The 20517-nt window shown below is 37.6% G+C and overlaps 1 protein-coding gene across 1 annotated transcript in view; it reads right to left on the bottom strand.

Annotated features, from left to right (window-relative positions):
* The window catches only part of LEKR1 (leucine, glutamate and lysine rich 1), a 185005-nt gene that overhangs the window by 112838 nt on the left and 51650 nt on the right, over window positions 1-20517 (bottom strand). Inside the window, exon 4 of the mRNA XM_076004425.1 lies at window positions 5435-5554. Coding sequence (XP_075860540.1) covers window positions 5435-5554 — 120 coding nt within the window. The remainder of the gene's footprint in view (window positions 1-5434; window positions 5555-20517) is intronic.

The raw sequence follows: 20517 nt of genomic DNA on the forward strand, positions 1-20517 counted from the left end.
AAAAGTTACTAAAAATTATAGTATTCAAGAGAGTGTGGCATTGTCATAAGAAAAGACATAAAGATTAATGGAATAGAATAGAGTATCCAGAAATAATCCTTTACATTAATAATGAATTGATTTTAGGTAAAGGTGCCAAGGCAATTCAATAGGGGAAAAATAGTCTTTTCAACAAATGATGCTGGAACAATTGAAAAAAGATGAAGTTTGATCTTTACCTAGCATCATACACAAAAGTTAAGTCAAATGTATCACAGATCTAAATATAAAAGTTAAACTATAAAAACTTCTAGAAGAAACTACAGGAGAAAATTTTGTGACATTGGCTTAGACAGAGTTTTTAGATATATCACTATAAGAACAATCCAAAAAATAAAACAGATAAATTCTATTTCTAAAAATAACAACTTTTGCCTTCAAAAGACACCGTTAAGAAAATGAAACAATAATTCACAGACTTGGAGAAAATATTTGCCAATTATATTTAATATAAAGGACTTATACCCAGAACATATAAGGAACTCTTACAATCTCATTATAAGAAAACAAACCAATTAAATGGGCAAAAAATTTAAATATTTCACCAAATAAGACATACAAATGGTTAATAAGTGTATGAACATCATTTCCCATTTGGGAAACGCAAATCAAAGCCACAATGAGATACTATTTCACATACATTAGAGCAATTTAAGTAAAAAAAGACAATAATAAAGGCTGATGAGAACAGGAGAAACTAAAATCCTCATCCATGTTAAGAATGTAAAATGGTGTTGCCACTTTGGAAAAGTCTAGCAGTTTTTTAAAAAGTTAAACATAGATTAACCATATGACCCAGTAATTCTACACTTAGGTATCTACCCCAAAGAAATGAAAACATACACCCACACAAAGACTTGTATATGAATGTTTATAGCAGCATTATTCATAAGCACCAACAAGTAGAAACAACCAAAATGTCTATCAACTGGTACATGGATTAAAAAATGTTGTTTATCCATATACATACTATTAAGCAATAAAAAGGAACAAAGTACTAATAAATGCCACAAATAGATGAATCTGAAAAACAATTAGTGAAAGAATCCAGATGTAAACACTACATATTGTATGATCCTATGTATCTGACATGTCCAGAAAAATGCAAATCTACAGAAACAGAAAGATTAGTAGTTGACCAGAACTGGGAATGAGAACAGAGATTGATTGAAAATGGTGTGAGAGTCTTTTTGGAGTGACTCAAATGTTTTAACATTGGATGTGGTAAAGGTCGCACAACTCTGTATGTTTATTAAAAGTCATTAAATTGTCCACTTAATATAGGTGAATTTTGTGGTATGTAAATTATATCTCAATGAAGCTGTTTTTAAAAAGATGTGGGGTAATAAACTATGGGATCAAGGTTAGTAACAAAGTAAAGCCAGAATATAATTGAGAAAATGGGAAAAAATACTGATAGCCTTTAATAAGGTTGATGAATTAAAGTGAAAGTGAGAGAGCTAGGAGAGATTTTTGGAGCTAGTATTAAAAATTTCAGAGATGACATGGTCTAGATTTACAAATAAATATTAAAGGATAATTACTTTATACTTCAAACAATTTATGAAAAATTCACACTAGGAATCCTCTAAAAGTAAACACTGCTGGAATATTTCAAATATGGCCTGATTTGTAATATTAGACTTATATATAACTTTATATGAAGTGAAGTATAACTATATTCCATACTGGTTTTTAATATCTATTTTATAGGCCTTCTAAAGTTCATTTCCATTTTAGAAAGACACTTTATTCTGAATAGCAGATTCACTGAGCCAACTGAGGCATACCATATCTACTTTTGATCACTCTCTAGCAAGAGACAGGTTGGAAATGATGTCAGGGAAAACATGGAACATGAAGAACATTTTGCTGGAGAATAGGTGATTAAGCCCAATTGTAATTAAACAAATGGGAGAATAATATTAAAGGAGCAATGTGACCCGAAAACACAGTTCATTGATCTAGTGAAAGTTCCTTTTGGGCTCCATAAATAAAGATGATTACATCTGAGTAGAATCCTCAGGCTTCTTTCCCTTATCTCTTTAAAAGAGAAGATTATAACCTCCTTTTCTTTATCCAGAGAAATCATTACATTTTATGTTCTAATAGTTGTTTTTGTTTTGTTTTTTTTAAGAGATTGATATCTCACTATGTTGCCCAGGCTGGCCTCAAACTCCTAGGCTCAAGTATTCTGCCTCAGCCTCTTGATTAGATGGGACCACAGGCACACACCATCCTGCCTAGTCTAACAGATATTTTTAAAATAATAAACTAGTTTAAAATCAGCTTCTGATACAAAAAAGTCACTGAACTCTGCAACCTTTGGTTTGATTTATTTTTACCAATATACCTTTTTCTATACAATGTATATACTAGTGAGAGTATAAATGAAACCAGTAATTATTGTTTATTTTTATTTTTTTGTTTTTTTTATTCCAGCATATTATGGGGTTACAAATGTTAAGGTTATGTATATTGCCCATGCCTCCCCTCCCCCTAGAGTCAGAGCTTCAAGCGTGACCATCCCTAAAACCTTGCATGTCTCACTCATTATGTTTGTATATACCCATCCCCTCCTCCTCCCTCCCACCTGCCTGACACCTGATAAATGTTATTCCTATATGTCCACTTAGGTGTTGATCCATTAATACCAATTTGCTGGTGAGTATATGTGGTGCTTATTTTTCCATTCTTGAGATACTTCACTTAGTAGAATGGGTTCCAGCTCTATCTAGTAATACAAGAGGTGCTATAAAAAGAATCCTTATTCAATAAATGGTGCTGGGAAAAGTAGATAGCCACATGTAGAAGACTGAAACAGGACCCACACCTTTCACCTCTCACAAAAATCAACTCACGCTGGCTAACAGACTGAACCTTAGGTGTGAAACAATTAGAATTCTAGAGGAAAACATTGGAAATACTCTTCTAGACATTGGCCTAGGCAAAAAATTTATGAAAGACCCCAAAGGCAATCACAGCAGCAACAAAAATAAACAAATGGGACCTAATCAAATTAAAAAGCTTCTGCACAGCCAAAGAAACTGTCAAGAGAGCAAACAGACAACACACAGAATGGAAGAAAATTTTTGCAAATTACACATGCAATAAAGGGCTGATAACTAGAGTCTATTTAGAACTCAGGAAAATCAGCAAGGAAAAATCAAACAACCCTATCCAAAAATGGGCAAAGGACATGAACAGAAACTTCTCAAAAGAAGACAGAATAATGGCCAACAAACATATGAAAAAATGTTCAACATCTCTAATCATCAGGGAAATGCAAATGAAAACCACAATGAGATATCACTTATCTCCAGTGAGAATGGCCTTTATCAAAAAGTCCCCAAACAATAAATGTTGGCTTGGATGTGGAGAGATAGGAACACTCCTACACTGCTGGTGGGACTGCAAACTGGTTCAGCCTCTGTGGAAAGCAATATGGAGATACCTTAAAGTGATACAAGTAGATCTACCATTTGATCCAGCAATTCCACTACTGGGCATCTACCCAAAAGATCAAATGACATTCTAAAATGGGACACCTGCACTCGAATGTTTATAAAACCAGTAATTATTGTTTATCACAAACTTTAATTTGTACTAAGTGTCTATTTGGATGGTTATTTCCCAAATTGCTTTTAGCATGTACTAATTTTTTATATAAATCAGATCCCAGACTCCTAATTTGTGATCTTTTAGCTAAAAATAAACAAAAATCACAGATCTATTGAAAGCATATGAACAAAATAAGCAGTTAAAAGTATAATTCAAAATTACAAGAAATTAGAGTATAGAATTAAAATAACATTTCAATATGTATGTGTAAGTTTCTTCAAAAATGTAAAATACTGAAAATGACATGTTAAATGTGAATAATGAGGATTAATTGTATCAGTCCCATAATATTCCAAAGCAGCAGTAATTGTTTGATCTACTCCCAGTTTAACCTTTAAAATTTAGTCAATCCTACCATCCATGATGGTATTGGTGGACAAAACAGATGAGATTTCCGTAGTAGATGTGGGCTGAAGCTATTATAGAAGCCAAAAATGAATACTGATGGTCCTGATTAATATAGGAGAGTTGGGGTCACCTGGGTGGTATTAGCCTGCTAGTTCAATGCCAGATTTCTAGGAAAGGGCAAAGGGATCTCTGATGACAAAAACGGTCATCCATTTTGTGAGTAGATTTCATTCATTCATTCATTCAAAAATTATTCATTGAGCATCTGTTATATGCAAGACATTTATGAAAGGTAGATGGCCAATAGGTTATCATGAGATAATGTTAAAAAATTAGTAGCCCAATTTTTTTTAACAGAAGATTTCTGGTAATGATTAAAAACAAAAGCCTAACATTCAAAATACTTACCAAGCATATTTCAGGCATCCTGAACCTGTGTCATTTGCCATGTTGATGTAACTTATTTCCCTTTTCTAAGAGCTAAAAGTTACTCAGTTAAAAAAGGAATCATATTTGTCTCATAAACATTCTCAATATATTAGATTCCAAGTTCTTTTTTTTTTTGAGACAGGATCTCACTCTGGTGCCTAGGCTAGAGTGCAGTGGCATCATCATAGCTCACAGCAACCTCAAACTCATGGGCTCAAGGGATCCTTCTGCCTCAGCCCCCTGAGTAGCTGAGACTACAGGCACCTGCCACCACTCCTAGCTTTTTTTTTTTTTTTTTTTTTTTTGAGACAGAGTCTCGCTTTGTTGCCCAGGCTAGCACTCCCAGCTTTTTAAAAAAATTTTTGTAGAGATGGGGTCTTGCTATTGCCCAGGATGGTCTTGAACTGCTGGCCTCAAGTGATCCTCCCACCTCTGCCTTCCTCCCAAAGTGCTGAGATTATAGGTGTGAGCCACGACCCGTGGCCCAATTCTATTTTTAGAAAGGAAAATATACTTCCTAGTTTCTTTATAACATTGGATTTTTACCTTTTTAGGTATTATAGACCTCCAAAGATTCCATAAAAGCAGAATTAACATGCTTTACACAATAAAGATTTCTAAATGTAGGGGGCTGATTACTATCATTTAGAAAATTTCCCTATTCTATTACTTTTCATGTCACTGGACTATTAATCAGTGGGTCAAATATATCAAGAACTACTAGAGAAAAGGAAAATAGATTAGCTACTGTGCTTTCATTCTAAATGTCACCACAAAATAAGAATAAGAACAAGATGTTAATAGAACAAGGTGTTTGCCTGATCTTAATTTTATTAGCAAAACTATTCAGCTAAGAAAATAGCTAAAAAAAGAAAAAGAAAATGCGATGCTGTTTCTGCTTTTCTCAATCACACTGGATATAGAAACCATATTACTAAATGTTTTGAATGTTAAAATACAACTTTTCTAATTTTCAATTCTTTAAAAATAATCTTACCTGAAGACTTGTGATTGTCTGTGCTTAATTTTTAATTCATGTTGCAAATGACTCAATTCTTTTTGTATTCTCTGAAATTCATTTTGTTGACTTTTTAACTGCATGTTTGTATCTTGAATTCTAAAAATATAAATAAACAACATTCATTACAAGCTTAAATATTCTCTAATTACTATTTTAAAATTAAAATTTATGCTCTAAATAAAAATGAGTAGAAGAAAACTATGCCTATATATTTATATGTGTGTGTGTATATATATGGACTATATGAATGTATAGGAAAAATATGGAGAGACACACACCAAACAGCCATTATCTGTGGGGAGGACAGTGAAAATTAAAGGCAGGGGAAATAAAGTAAAGTATTGGAAAAAGGCAGAACTTTTACTTTATATTCTTTTGTTTTGTTCACATTTTTACAATAAACATGTATAAACATTAATCACAATGTAACTAAAATATTTATTTTTTATTAAATTAATACATGTACATACTTTAAAATGTCAAATATTATTGTTTTAGCCTATTGTGTGTTGCTATAACAGAATACTTGAGGCTGAGTACTTTATAAAGAAAAAAAGTTTTAGTTTGCTCACAATACTCATGGCTGGAAAGTTCAAGACTGGGCAGCTTCAATGGTGAGGGCCCCATGCTACTTCCATTCATGGTGGAAAGTGGAAGGAGAGCAGGAATGTGCAAAGAGATCACACATTGAGGAGGGCGGAGCAAGATGGCAGATAAGAAACAACGCCAGACAGAGTGTCTCTGCAGAAAAAACAGATTCTAGGATAGACTAGAAGAAAGACACAAGCAGATGAGCATACATCAGACAAGGGTCGGAAGGAGGGGTACTGGAGACCATGGGAGATTCCATGGCAGGAGGTTGTGGAGAAGAACTGGAAGCAGAGACCTCCCAAGTAGCCTGGAGACCAGCTGCAAGGGTAGGTGGAGCAGTTAACTTTCCCCTCCCTTGCATCTCGGACTGCTGGTGGGCTCCTCAGCGGTTGGAAAGACCTGCGGACACCAGCCCAGAGATGGCCACTGCCAGTGAGCGGTAAGCCTATAGTGAACGCAGCACCAGGCTTACAACTCCCTCAGGGCACCTCCGTATGCACAGACCTGAGTGGTGCGGCAGATGCCATATTACCTCCTTATCCCCTCTCCCGTCCCTATACGCAGCTGCCAAGAGAGATAATATAGCCACCAGCCAGAGGCACCTCCAGGGAACAGGACCTTCCCTATTGGGGCCCTAACAGCTGACTGAGGGATACTCAGACTGTGAGCTCCCTACCCTCCAGCCCTCCCACGTGCTGCTGGAATGGTGATTCCAGGAGAACGTGGCAGACCCTGAGGCTGAAAGACATCAACCCAGCTTGGGTTCCCGGTGGGAGAATTAGGACAGGCACTCCTCTTCCTGGTAGGGTTAGGGATTGAATTCCAGGGCCCAGAGGTCAGACCTGCAGACCAGATCCCATGCACCCAGGTCTCGCATTGCCCGGGGCACAGAAGGGATATACGTGAACAGCCTACTGAGATGTGTGTGCCTTCAGGGGCAGATCAGCATCCTAGAGGGCAACTCTCCTCCCAAAGGAGGGCCATGTGCCCAGCCGAGGTGGCGATCCAGCGCAGGGAAACTCCCGCCGGCATCACAGCCAGGGAAGGCCTGGTGGCGTGAGGACTGGCCTGCTAGCAGAGGCCCAGGAGTAGCCGCAGAGTTGGGAGGTTAGGAAGGAGTGAGGCCTGCTCCAGACTGTGGGTCTCAGATGGCCCCACCCCTACATGTAGACTTTCAGACTGAGCAGGCCATTCCAGCCCCTCCCTGACAGCTTTTCACAGGAGCAGAGAACAGAAATTTGACCCCTGCTAACAGCATTTGTGGTGCCTGAGGGCAGGCTTACCCAACCCAGCTCCACCCAGACTCAATCCCAGGCCAGCCCTCACTGAGGTGGAGAATAAGGACACACCTGGAAGTCCCAGGGCCCCACCAATCACCTGAGGCACCAGAGTGCCTCTCCAGAGGAACAAGAGCTTGATACAAGACCCAAAAGCAAGAGTGTAGCCTGCTCCTTCAAGCAAGTGCCACCTACTGACAGGGAAGACATTCTGCACACCCTTTTCACAGCACCTACTGACTCATCATAGAGGGTGTGGTCAAATCTCACCCACAAACACCAGCTCAGAGACTAAACAGGGCATGTCAATACCCAAAAGAAGACCTAAAGGCAAGAAGCAACAACTGATCCAGATTGGAAGAAATCAGTGAAGGAACTCTGGAAATATGAAGAACCAAACAGAAAGTACACCCCAAAGAGGAACACCAGCCCCTTAGAAACAGACACCAACCAAAATCAGACCACTAAAATGACAGAAGAGGAATTTTGAATGTGGATTGTAAGAAAATTCAACGATTTGCAAGAACAACTAGATAACCAACACAAAGAAAATGCAAAAAGATTCCAGGACCTGGAACAAAAATTCACTAAAGAAATTGAAACAATGAAGAAAAGTTTAACCAAACTCCTGGAAATGAAAAATCAATTCAGGGAACTACAAAATACAGTGGAAAGCCTCAAGAACAGGGTAGATCAAACAGAAGAAAGAATCTCAGAGATTGAGGATAACACCTTCCAATTAAATAAATCAGTCACAGAGATAGAGCAGAGAAACAAAAGAAAAGAGCAAAGCCTACAAGAGATGTGGGATTATGTGAAGAAACCCAATGTGAGGGTCCTAGGGCTACCAGAAGAGGAAAAAGAAAACACAGAAGGTTTGGATAAGCTATTTGAAGACAATAGAGGAAAATTTCCCAGGCCTTGCTAAAAATCTCCAGATACGAGTTCAAGAAGCTCAGAGGACCCCTGGGAGATTCAATGCAAACGGGAGGACGTCACGACATGCAGTCATCAGACTGACCAAAATATCAACCAAAGAGGCCCTTCTATGAGCTGTAAGACAAAAGAAGCAAGTAAGATACAAAGGAAAGCCAATCTGAATACCGCCAGAATTCTCTACTAAAACTTTACAAGCAAGGAGAGACTGGGGCCCCATTCTTACTCTTCTGAAACAGAATAATGCCTAGCATAGAATCTTATTCCCTGCAAAACTAAGTTTTGTATATGAAGGAGAAATCAAGACATTCTCAGATAAGCAAAGACTGGGGGAATTCACCAAGACAAGGCCAGACCTTTAAGAAGTACTCAAAACAGTGTTACCTACGGTCAGCACAATAAACACTCATGAATGTAAATCTACTAAAAGCTAAAGATCAAAGCCCAGAGATCACAATGGTTCAAGAGAGAAAACAAAACAACAAAGTTCAACCCAACATAATGAACAGAAATCTGCCCCACCTATCAGTTATCTTAATAAATGTGAATGGCTTGAACGCCTCACTCAAGAGACAGGCTGGCCGAATGGACAAAAAAATTCAAGCCAAGTGTCTGCTGCCTTCAGGAAACACATCTTACCTGCAAGGATGCAGTTAGACTAAAGGTAAAGGGGTGGAGAACAGTATTTCAAGCAAATGGAAGCCAAAAGAAAGCTGGTCTGACAATGCTGGTTACAGATAACTTAGTTTTTAAATCAACAAAAGTAATACAAGACAGAGAAGATCACTGTATAATGAGGAAGGGTACAGTTCAACAAGAAGACATAACAATTCTAAATATATATGCACCCAACCTAGGTGCACCCATATTCATAAAGCAAACTCTTCTTGATCTAAACAAATGGATAAACAACAACACCATAATAGTTGGAGACTTTAACACGCCACTAACAGCACAGGACAGATCCTCCAAACAGAAAATCAACAAAAAAATAATGGACTTAAACAAAACTCTAGAACAAATGGGCCTGACTGATATCTACAGGACATTCTACACCAAAACCACTGAATATGCATTCTTCTCATCAGTTCATGGGTCATTCTCTAAGACTGACCATATCCTAGTACACAAAGCATGTCTCAAACAATTTTAAAAAATAGGAATTATACCATGTATCTTTTCAGAGCACAATGAAATAAATGTAGAGATCAATCCTAACAGGAATTCTCACTTCTACACAAAGTCATGGAAAGTAAACAACCTTCTGCTGAATGATCACTTCATAAATGAGGAAATCAAGATGGAAATCAAAAGATTCTTTGAACTAAATGACAAAGGTGACACAAGTTACCAAAACCTGTGGGACATGGCTAAAGCAGTCCTGAGAGGAAAGTTTATTTCCATAAATGCCTATATACCAAAGTAGAAAAGATCACAAATAGACAACCTAATGAATTGTCTCAAAGACCAGGAAAAAGAACAGACCAACCCCAAACCCAGCAGAAGAAGGGAAATCATTAAGATCAAATCAGAACTAAACGAAATTGAAAACAGGGAAACTATACAGAAGATTAATAAAACAAAAAGTTGGTTCTTTGAAAAAATAAACAAATTGACACACCATTGGCTAGACTAACGAAACGCAGAAAAGAAAAATCTCTAATAAGCTCCATCAGGAACAATAAAGGAGAAATTACAACTGATGCCACGGAGATACAAGATATAATTTATGAATACTACAAAAACCTCTATGCACACAAACTGGAAAATGTGGACGAAAGGGACAATTTCTTAGAAACACACAGCCTCCCTAGGCTCAACCAGGAAGAAACAGAATTCCTGAACAGACCAATATTAAATACTGAAATTGAAACAGCAATAAAAAACCTTCCTAAAAAGAAAAGTCCTGGACCAGATGGTTTCACACCCAAATTTTACCACACTTACAAAGAAGAACTGATGCCTATCCTGCAGAAATTATTCCACAACATCGAGAAGGATGGAATCCTCCCCAACACATTTTATGAAGCGAACATAACCCTGATACCAAAACCAGGAAAGGATGCAACAAAAAAAGAAAACTACAGACCAATATCCCTTATGAATATAGATGCAAAAATTAGCAACAAAATCCTAGCCAATCGAATCCAGGTGCTTGTCAAGAAAATAATCCAACACAACCAAGTGGGCTTCATCCCAGGGATGCAGGGATGGTTCAACATATGCAAATCTATAAATGTAATTCACCATATAAACAGAAGCAAAAACAAAGTCATATGATCCTCTCAATAGACGCAGAAAAAGCATTTGACAAAATTCAACACCCTTTTATGATAAGAACGCTCAACAAAATAGGCATAGATGGGGCTTACCTAAAAATGATACAAGCCATATATGACAAATCCACAGCCAATATCATACTGAATGGGGAAAAATTGAAAGCATTCCCACTTAGAACTGGAACAAGAAAAGGTTGCCCACTATCTCCACTTCTATTCAACATAGTGCTGGAAGTCCTTGCTACAACAATGAGACAAGAGAGCAGAATTAAGGGCAATCCAAATGGGAGGAGAAGAGATCAAACTATCACTCTTTGCTGATGACATGTTATTATATCTAGAAAGCCCCAAGGATTCAACTAAGAGACTCCTTGAACTGATAAATGAAGTTGGTAAAGTCTCAGGATACAAAATCAATTCACAGAAATCAGAGGCATTCATATACACCAACAACAGTACAAGTGAGAACCAAATCGAAGACTCAATTCCCTTCAAAATAGCAACAAAGAAAATAAAGTACCTAGGAATATATTTAACTAAGGAGGTAAAAGACCTCTATAGGGAGAACTATGAAACACTGAAGAAAGAAATAGCAGAGGATGTAAACAGGTGGAAGAATATATCATGTTCATGGGTCGGCAGAATCAACATTGTTAAAATGTCTATACTACCCAAAGTGACCTACAGCGTCAATGCAATACCTATTAAAATACCATCATCATTTTTCACAGATATAGAAAAAATAGTTTTACACTTCATATGGAACCAGAGAAGACCCCGTATAGCAAAATCAATCCTAGGCAATAAAAACAAAAGAGGAGGTAGGTATCAATTTACCAGATTTCAAACTATACTACAAGGCTATAGTAACTAAAACAGCTTAGGACTGACACATGAACAGAGACATTGACGAGTGGAACAGAACAGAGAACCCAGATATAAAACCATCCTCATATAGCCAACTAATCTTTGACAAAGCAGACAAAAACATACACTGGGGAAAAAAACCCTTGTTCAATAAATGGTGCTGGGAAAAGTAGATAGCCACATGTAGACGACTGAAACAGGACCCACACCTTTCACCTCTCACAAAAATCAACTCACGCTGGCTAACAGAGACATTAGGTGTGAAACTATAAGAATTCTAGAGGAAAACGTTGGAAATACTCTTCTAGACATTGGCCTAGGCAAAAAATTTATGAAAGACCCCAAAGGCAATCACAGCAGCAACAAAAATAAACAAATGGGACCTGATCAAATTAAAAAGCTTCTGCACAGCCAAAGAAACTGTCAAGAGAGCAAACAGACAACCCACAGAATGGGAGAAAATTTTTGCAAGCTACACATCCAATAAAGGGCTGATAACTAGAGTCTATTTAGAACTCAGGAGAATCAGCAAGGAAAAATCAAACAACCCTATCCAAAAATGGGCAAAGGACATGAACAGAAACTTCTCAAAAGAAGGCAGACTAATAGCTAACAAACATATGAAAAAATGCTCAACATCTATAATCATCAGGGAAATGCAAATCAAAACTACAATGAGATATCACTTATCTCCAGTGAGAATGGCCTTTATCAAAAAGTCCCCAAACAATAAATGTTGGCTTGGATGTGGAGAGATAGGAACACTCCTACACTGCTGGTGGGACTGCAAACTGGTTCAGCCTCTGTGGAAAGCAATATGGAGATACCTTAAAGTGATACAAGTAGATCTACCATTTGATCCAGCAATTCCACTACTGGGCATCTACCCAAAAGATCAAATGACATTCTAAAATGGGACACCTGCACTCGAATGTTTATAGCAGCACAGTTCACAATTGCAAAGGTGTGGAAACAACCCAGGTGCCCATCAATACATGAGTGGATCAATAAAATGTGGTATATGTATACCATGGAGTATTATTGCACTTTAAGAAACAATGATGATATAGCACCTCTTGTATTTTCCTGGATAGAGCTGGAACCCATTCTACTAAGTGAAGTATCTCAAGAATGGAAAAACAAGCACCACATGTATTCACCAGCAAATTGGTATTAACACCTAAGTGGACATATAGGAATAACATTTATTGGGTGTTGGGTGGGTGGGGGGAGGAGGGGATGGGTATATACAAACATAATGAGTAAGATATGCAACGTCTGGGGGATGATCATGCTTGAAACACACACAGTGAGGGAGGAAGCAAGAAAGAGAGAGAGATCAAGGAAGCCAGATTGTTTTTAAATACATTTTCTCATCACAGCTAATCCATTCCCACAGGAGTGAGAACTTAACTCCCAGGGAGGGCATTCATCTATTCATGAGGGATCTGCCTCCATGACCCAAACACCTCCCACTAGACCCCACCTCCCAACACTGTCACATTGGGGATCAAATTTCAACATGAGTTTTGGCAGGGACAAACCACATCCAAACCATTGAAATTACTAAAAAGATTATAAGAAGAAATAGTAAGCATTTGCTTTTACCCCAATTCCAACTGCCAAAGGTAACTACTTTTAACCTTTTTCCATTTCTTCTAGTATTTACCTCCATATTACTAAATAATGTGTTTACACTGATATTTCCTAATATTTCAGTTTAGATATTATCTAATGAATAATAAGTCAGTTCAGATCTAGATCTGCTACATATAACTGAAACCTGAATATGATGGCATATATACATAAAGTCTCACATGAAACAAATGCATTGGCAACCAGTCCTAGTGAAACAATAGCTTTATAATGTCGTCAGGGCCCCAGATACTGCCAAATCTCTGGTTTACTATCTTTGGTGTGTATATTTTATTCTCATAGTCCATGGTGGTGGTGGAAGCTCCAATCATTACATTCTCATTCCAGATCAGCAGCAGCAGCAGGAGAATAGTGGCCTGCTCCATTCCTTTTTTTTTTTTTTTTTTTTTTTGAGACAGAGTCTCACTTTGTTGCCCAGGCTAGAGTGAGTGCCATGGCATCAGTGCTCTATTCCTTTTAAGTCAATCTCAAAGTACTATTGAATATTTCTACTGAACTTAGATACATGGTCACACTCAGCTGCAAGAGAAGCTGGGAGGTGCAGTCCTTTAACTGGGAAGATTAGCACCCAAATATATTTGTACTTCTGTTACTCAGATAGAAGGGAAATGAATGTTGGGGCAGGCAGCTAATAAGAACTGATGCTCCTTCACATACTTACACATCTCTCCCCCTCCTTCCCCTCATCCTCCCAATATAGTTAAATTAACCCTTTTTATTAAATTATATTCAGTATTTACATTTTTCTTTATTATATGTGGTAAGGCAAATATAACGCCATGATTATCTTTCTTTTCTTGTAAAATTTTGTTGTCTCTGAAATTAACTCCTTTTCTTTCTTAGTTTTATGTATACCTATAACTGACTATTCTTCCAACTTTAACAAAGGTGTAATTCTCCACTCAATACCTTCAGATATAGTAGATAATCTTCCCACCTTATTTCTTTTCCAGGAGGCAGTCTTCCTATAGTTCTCCATTCCCCTGCTCTAGTCTGGTTATGCTCTGGTTTGACTACATGAATTGCCCTCATCTCTCTTTCATGTCAATTTGCCTATACTCTGGTTCTGAAATTTTCTTCCTTTTTGGTTTAGTCTGAGTTGAAATAAGGAATTTTCTGTGCATGGGGTGGTATGTTTGAGGCTCTCAATGTCTGAAAATGTCATTATTTTATCTCAGACTCAACCATTCTGGCTGAATATAGAATCACGGATTAAAAATATATTCAGCAGAAAATTAGGGCATGGTTACACTGTTTCCTAACTTCCAATGCTGCTGCTGAGGAGTCTAGTGACATTCTCATTCTTACTTCTTTGTGTGATACATGGTAGGTTTCCCTTTTGATATGGTTTCGATGTTTGGCCCCTCCAAATCTCATGTTGAAATTTGAGCCCCAGTGATAAATATAGGGCCTGGTGGGAGGTGGCTGGGTCATAAGGACAAATCCCTCATGAATAGCTTGGTGCCCTCCCCACAATAATGAGTGTGTTCTCACATTATTAGCTCATGTGAGAGCTGTTTTTTTAAGGGAGCCTGGCATCATCTCCTGCTTCTCTTGCTCCTTCTTTCACCACATGACCCGCCTGCTCCTCCTTCACCTTCCACCTAGATTAGAGGCTCCCTGGAGCCCTCATCAGAAGCATATACTGGCACCATGCTTACACAGTCTGCAGAACTGTGAGCCAAATAAATCTCTCTTTTTTTTTATAAATTACCCAGCCTCAGGTATTTCCTTCATAGCAGTGGAAATGGACTAATATACTTTTCTTCTCCACACTTCAAGAAGCATTTTCTTAAAGAAAATTTTTCTCTTTTCACTTGAGATTCTTCAATTTGATCACAATGAGTTATCATGTTAGTCTTTTGTCTGTCATTCTCTGTGCTGGGCACTTGGTACTTGCTTTAGAAACTAATGTTCTTTAGTTTCAGAAATTTTCCCCCAGGAAGAATGATCCTTCCTGTCCATTTCTAGAAAGATGCTCCTTTCTATAACATCTTTGTATTATTTTGATTGTGGTATCTCCTGGACAGATCTTTTAATTGCCTTACCCTTTGTGTACCATTTTACCACCTTTGATTTTTTGTACTACTTCCATTATCTTCCTTTCTGCCTATTAAATTTTAGCTTATCATATTCTAACCTCCAAGAATTCTTTCTTGCTCTCCAAAAGGCTCTTTTTTATGACCTCTTATTCTTGTTTCATGTATACAATTCATTTAGGATATCAATTATAATATGATTTTGAAGTTTCTTCACCTTGCTGCATTGCTTCTGTTTCACTTTTTCCCTTTGTTTTGTTTTTTGTCTTTCACTTTTGAGGCTTCCCTCAAAAGTCTGGTGATGCTTTGTTGTCTATTCATATTTAAGAATAAGGTACTTAAAGGACAATTAGCCTGGTTTCTATAAGCTAATGATTACAAAGGGAGAAAAGGAGGGAAGACCTTTCTAGATAAAGGAGAACCAAATATGACATGTGGGCCTTGTATAGAACCTGACTAAAACAATTTTCTTTAAGAATTGAGGAAATTAGATTATAGACTAGGAATTAGATAACACCAAGGACATATTGCTAATTTAGGAATAATAATATTATGATTATGTAAAAAAAAGTCACATCACACTGAAGGATAAAAGAGCATGCAGAGATTAAATAGGGATAAAACAGCATGCAGACTAGGATTTATGTTAAAATACTTCATCAAAGAAAAAAAAGAAACATAAAACAAACATGACAAAATCTTGATAATTTAAAAATCTGTGTTAGTATTTATTTTACCATTTTCTCCTAAAAAGCTAAAAAATAAGCAACTGAAATGCTGCCTATAAGCTTCTGTGTGAGTGGGTGGGGGACTGGATTCTTTAATGACAGGCTTCACTGTGGGGAAGTCCAGTGAGGAACTAGCTATGCTGACAGCATAGATCTTTCCTCCCTATCTAGTCATTCTCCCAAGCTCCAAGCTCTTGACAAAGTCCTGGGAAGTAAGGGAAGGTACCTGAGTTGTGGCAGGGGATGCCACTGTTTCAAAAGTCAATGTTAACTTAATCTCCCTGTCCTCAGTTCACCACCTCTTTTCTACCATTCTCCATCTTCAGCCATGCCTAGTATCACTGAGACCAGAGAAGAAACACCAAGGCTACTGCCAGGAACAGGGAAAGGTAATTACATGTCTTGGGGGAGGTGGCGTGAGACAGAGGATCTGGAAGTCTAAAGGCACCTTTAAAAGATTTTAAATGAATCCTCTTATTTTCAGTCCCATTTAATACCTTGGCAAGTATTTCTCTTAGCATACCATGAGAAAAAAGTCAGCCAAATATTGTTTTTAGGAGTCACATCTTTAAAAAATATTGGCAGAGGCTGGGCATGGTGGCTCACGCCTGTAATCCTAGCACTCTGGGAGGCCGAGGTGGGCGGATTGCTCGAGGTCAGGAGTTCGAAACCAGCCTGAGCGAGACCCCATCTCTACTAAAAAAAATAGAAAGAAATTAATTGACCAACTAAAAATATATATACAAAAAATTAGCCGGGCATGGCGGCGCATGCCGGTAGTCCCAGCTGCTTGGGAGGCTGAGGCAGGAGGATCGCTTGAGCCCAGAAGTTTGAGGTTGCTGTGAGCTAGAGGCTGATGCCACAGCACTCAGTCTAGCCTGGGCAACAAAGTGAGACTCTCTCTCAAAAAAAAAAAAAAATATTGGCGGAGAAATGTAGAAAATAAAAGGTTATGAAAGTATATACTAAACAAATGCTTTAAAAGATGATAAAATATGTTAATATTAATAACTAGCAAGAGCATTAAATGGAACAAAGAACATTTAATTTTGATTAAAAGCCCAATCACCAAGAAAAATAACATAGCTGTAAAATATATAAAGAAAAATCTGTTAAAAATACAATGAGAACAAATTAATAATAATGATCAGAAGTATTAACACTTTTCTCACAGAAATGGAAAAAGTAATAATGTGATGAAAAATAGACAAAGATATTGAAGATTTAAATAATAAAATTAATAAGATTGATATACGGATATAATTGGAATCTTATATCTAATAATAATTTTTCCCCAATATATGGTATAATCACAAAAATTGACCATGTCATTGGCTACAGCTGAAATCTTAACATATTCTTAAAAAGAAAACAGAAGTCATATACTTACATTTATTGCCCAAATAAAATTACATGAAAAATTAACAACAAAAGGGCAACAAAAAAAAATTATATACATGGAAACGTAAATATACATCTAATAATCCTTGGGACAAAGAGGAAGTAAAACTAGAAATGATAAACTAGTTAGAAATAAATAACAATGGAAATACTATATATCAAAGTACTAAGAGGAAAATGTATAGCTTTAAATGCATTTATTAAAAAACAATGAATGGATAATCTGATTGTCATGATCCAACGGAAAGATACAAATGACAAAAACAATGAATGTTCAGATGCAAGAATATCTCAGTAGCAATAAGCATATCCAATGCCTAGATCTTAATTTCTAAATACCATTCTCCAAAAAAGAAATCAGAGCATCTTGGAGAACTGATTCAGCTGGGGCATGAAAAATTCAAGATGAGCCTAGAATGTTTTATGGTGCTAGAAAGTAAGAATTGTTCAACAGAAGATGGCACAAGTTAATAGGGCAAATGTGTGACCTGAGAGAACCCCTAATGTCCAAAACTAAGCAAAAAATGAATAATCTCAATATAATTATGAATAAGGACTAGGCAAACCCAAATTGAGGGCTATTCTATAAAATGACTGACCAGTACTCTCCAAAAGCCTCACAATCATGAAAGACAAAGGAAGACTGAAGAACTGTCACAGATCAAAGATGACTAATGAAACATAAAATGTAAATGCAACATGGAATTCCAGATTGAATTCTGGACAGGAAAAAAGTCATTAGTAGAAAAAGATGATAAAATCAAATAAAGTCTGTAGGTTAGTTAATAGTACATTGGTACAAAACCAATATTTTTTATAATTGTACCATAGTTATGTAAAGTATTAATGTCAGGGAAAGCTGGGTATCTGGAAACTCTCTGCACTATTTTTGCAATTTTGTATAAATCTAAACTTATTTCAAAATAAAAAGTTAATTAAAAAATGACCTGTACATATACAATGAGTAATTTGTACATGCAAATGTATATGTCGTATAAATTGTGGTGTAAAAGGATGGATATATTTAAAATTCTTAAAGTTATACAGTACTGTTTTTTGTTGTTGTTATTCAAGTCTGTTGTTTCTTTTCTATTTCAGTATATTAGGGGGGTACAAATGTTTAAGTTATGTATATTGCCTTTGCCCCTTCCCCTGAGTCAGAGCTTCAAACATGTCCATCCCCCAGAGGTGCTCATACAATACTGTTTTAATAGCAGAAACAAAAAGAAACAATGTTTATAGTCAATATATGGCAATACATGGTCAGTATTAGAGGAACAGTTAAATAACCTATGGTTCTCTGGAATGCTATATAAAAAATTAAACAAATAAACAAATAAAGTGGACCTCTATGTCCTGGCATGGAAAGAATGCCAAGACTTATTATCAAAGGGAATTTTTCACAGATATAGAAAAAATAGTTTTATGCTTTGTATGGAACCAGAGAAGACCCCGTATAACAAAATCAATCCTAGGCAATAAAAACAAAAGAGGAGGTATCAATTTACCAGATATCAAACTATACTACAAGGCTATAGTAATTACAACAGCATGGTATTGGCACAAGAACAGGAACATTGACCAGTGGAATAGAACAGAGAACCCAGATATAAAACCATCCTAATATAGCCAACTAATCTTTGACAAAGCAGACAAAAACATACACTGGGGAAAAAAATGCTTGTTCAATAAATGGTGCTGGGAAAACTGGATAGCCACATGTAAAACACTGAAACAGGACCCACACCTTTCACCTCTAACAAAAATCAACTCACGCTGGGTAACAGACTTGAACATTAGGTGTGAAACTATAAGAATTTTAGAGGAAAACGTTGGAAATACTCTTCTAGACATTGGCCTAGGCAAAGAATTTATGAAAGACCCCAAAGGCAATCACAGCAGCAACAAAAATAAACAAATGAGACCTGATCAAATTAAAAAGTTTCTGCACAGCCAAAGAAACTGTCAAGAGAGCAAACAGACAACCCACAGAATGGGAGAAAATTTTTGCAAGCTACACATCCAATAAAGGGCTGATAACTAGAATCTATTTAGAACTCAGGAGAATCAGCAAGGAAAAATCAAACAACCCTATCCAAAAATGGGCAAAGGACATGAACAGAAACTTCTCAAAAGAAGGCAGACTAATAGCTAACAAACATATGAAAAAATGCTCAACATCTATAATCATCAGGGAAATGCAAATCAAAACTACAATGAGATATCACTTATCTCCAGTGAGAATGGCCTTTATCAAAAAGTCCCCAAACAATAAATGTTGGCATGGATACAGAGACAGAGGATCACTCCTAAACTGCTGGTGGAACTACAAACTGGTTCAGCCTCTGTGGAAAGCAATATGGAGATACCTTAAAGTGATACAAGTAGATCTACCATTTGATCCAGCAATTCCACTACTGGGCATCTACCCAAAAGATCAAAGGTCACTTTATGAAAAAGACACCCACACTCGAATGTTTATAGCAGCACAATTCACAATTGCATACTTGTAGAAACAACCCAAGTACCCATCAATTCATGAATGGATTAATAAGATGTGGTATATGTATACCATGGAGTACTATGCAGCTTTAAGAAACAATGGTGATATATAGCACCTCTTGTATTTTCCTGGATATAGCTGGAACCCATTCTACTAAGTGAAGTATCTCAAGAATGAAAAACAGGGGGAGGATCAAGATGGCGGATGAGAAACATCACCAGACAAAGTGTCTCTGCAGAAAAGACAGATTCTAGCAGAAATTAGAAAAAAGAAGCAAGAAGACAAGCATACAGAAGACGAGGGCTGGAAGGAGGGGTACGTGAGACCCCAGAAGGCTCCATGGGAGGAGGTTGCGGAGGAGAACTAGAAGCTGAGACCACCGGAGCCTCCCGGAGACCAGCGGGAAGGGTAGGTGTATCTGCCGTTTCCCCTCCCCTGCATCTGGGACTGTTGGAGGGCTCCCCAGCAGGTGGAGAGACCTGCGGACACCAGCCCAGAGATGGCCTCCGCCAGCTAGCAGTGAGCCTGTAGCGGACGCGGCACCAGCCTCCCAAATCCCGCGGGGCACCTCCGTGTGCACAGACCCAAGCTGCGCGGCAGGTGCCATATTGCCTCCTTCTCCCCTCCCTCGACCCTACCCACGGCTGCTCAAAGAGACAATATAGCCACCAGCTGGAGGCACCTCCAGGGAATGGGACCTTCCCTTTTGGGACCCTACAGCTGACCAAGGGGAACTCAGACTGTGAGCTCCCTATCCGCCAGCCCTCCCAGGTGCTGCTGGC

The sequence above is a fragment of the Microcebus murinus genome, chromosome 1 (assembly GCF_040939455.1).
Source record: "Microcebus murinus isolate Inina chromosome 1, M.murinus_Inina_mat1.0, whole genome shotgun sequence".
Taxonomy (NCBI): domain Eukaryota; kingdom Metazoa; phylum Chordata; class Mammalia; order Primates; family Cheirogaleidae; genus Microcebus; species Microcebus murinus.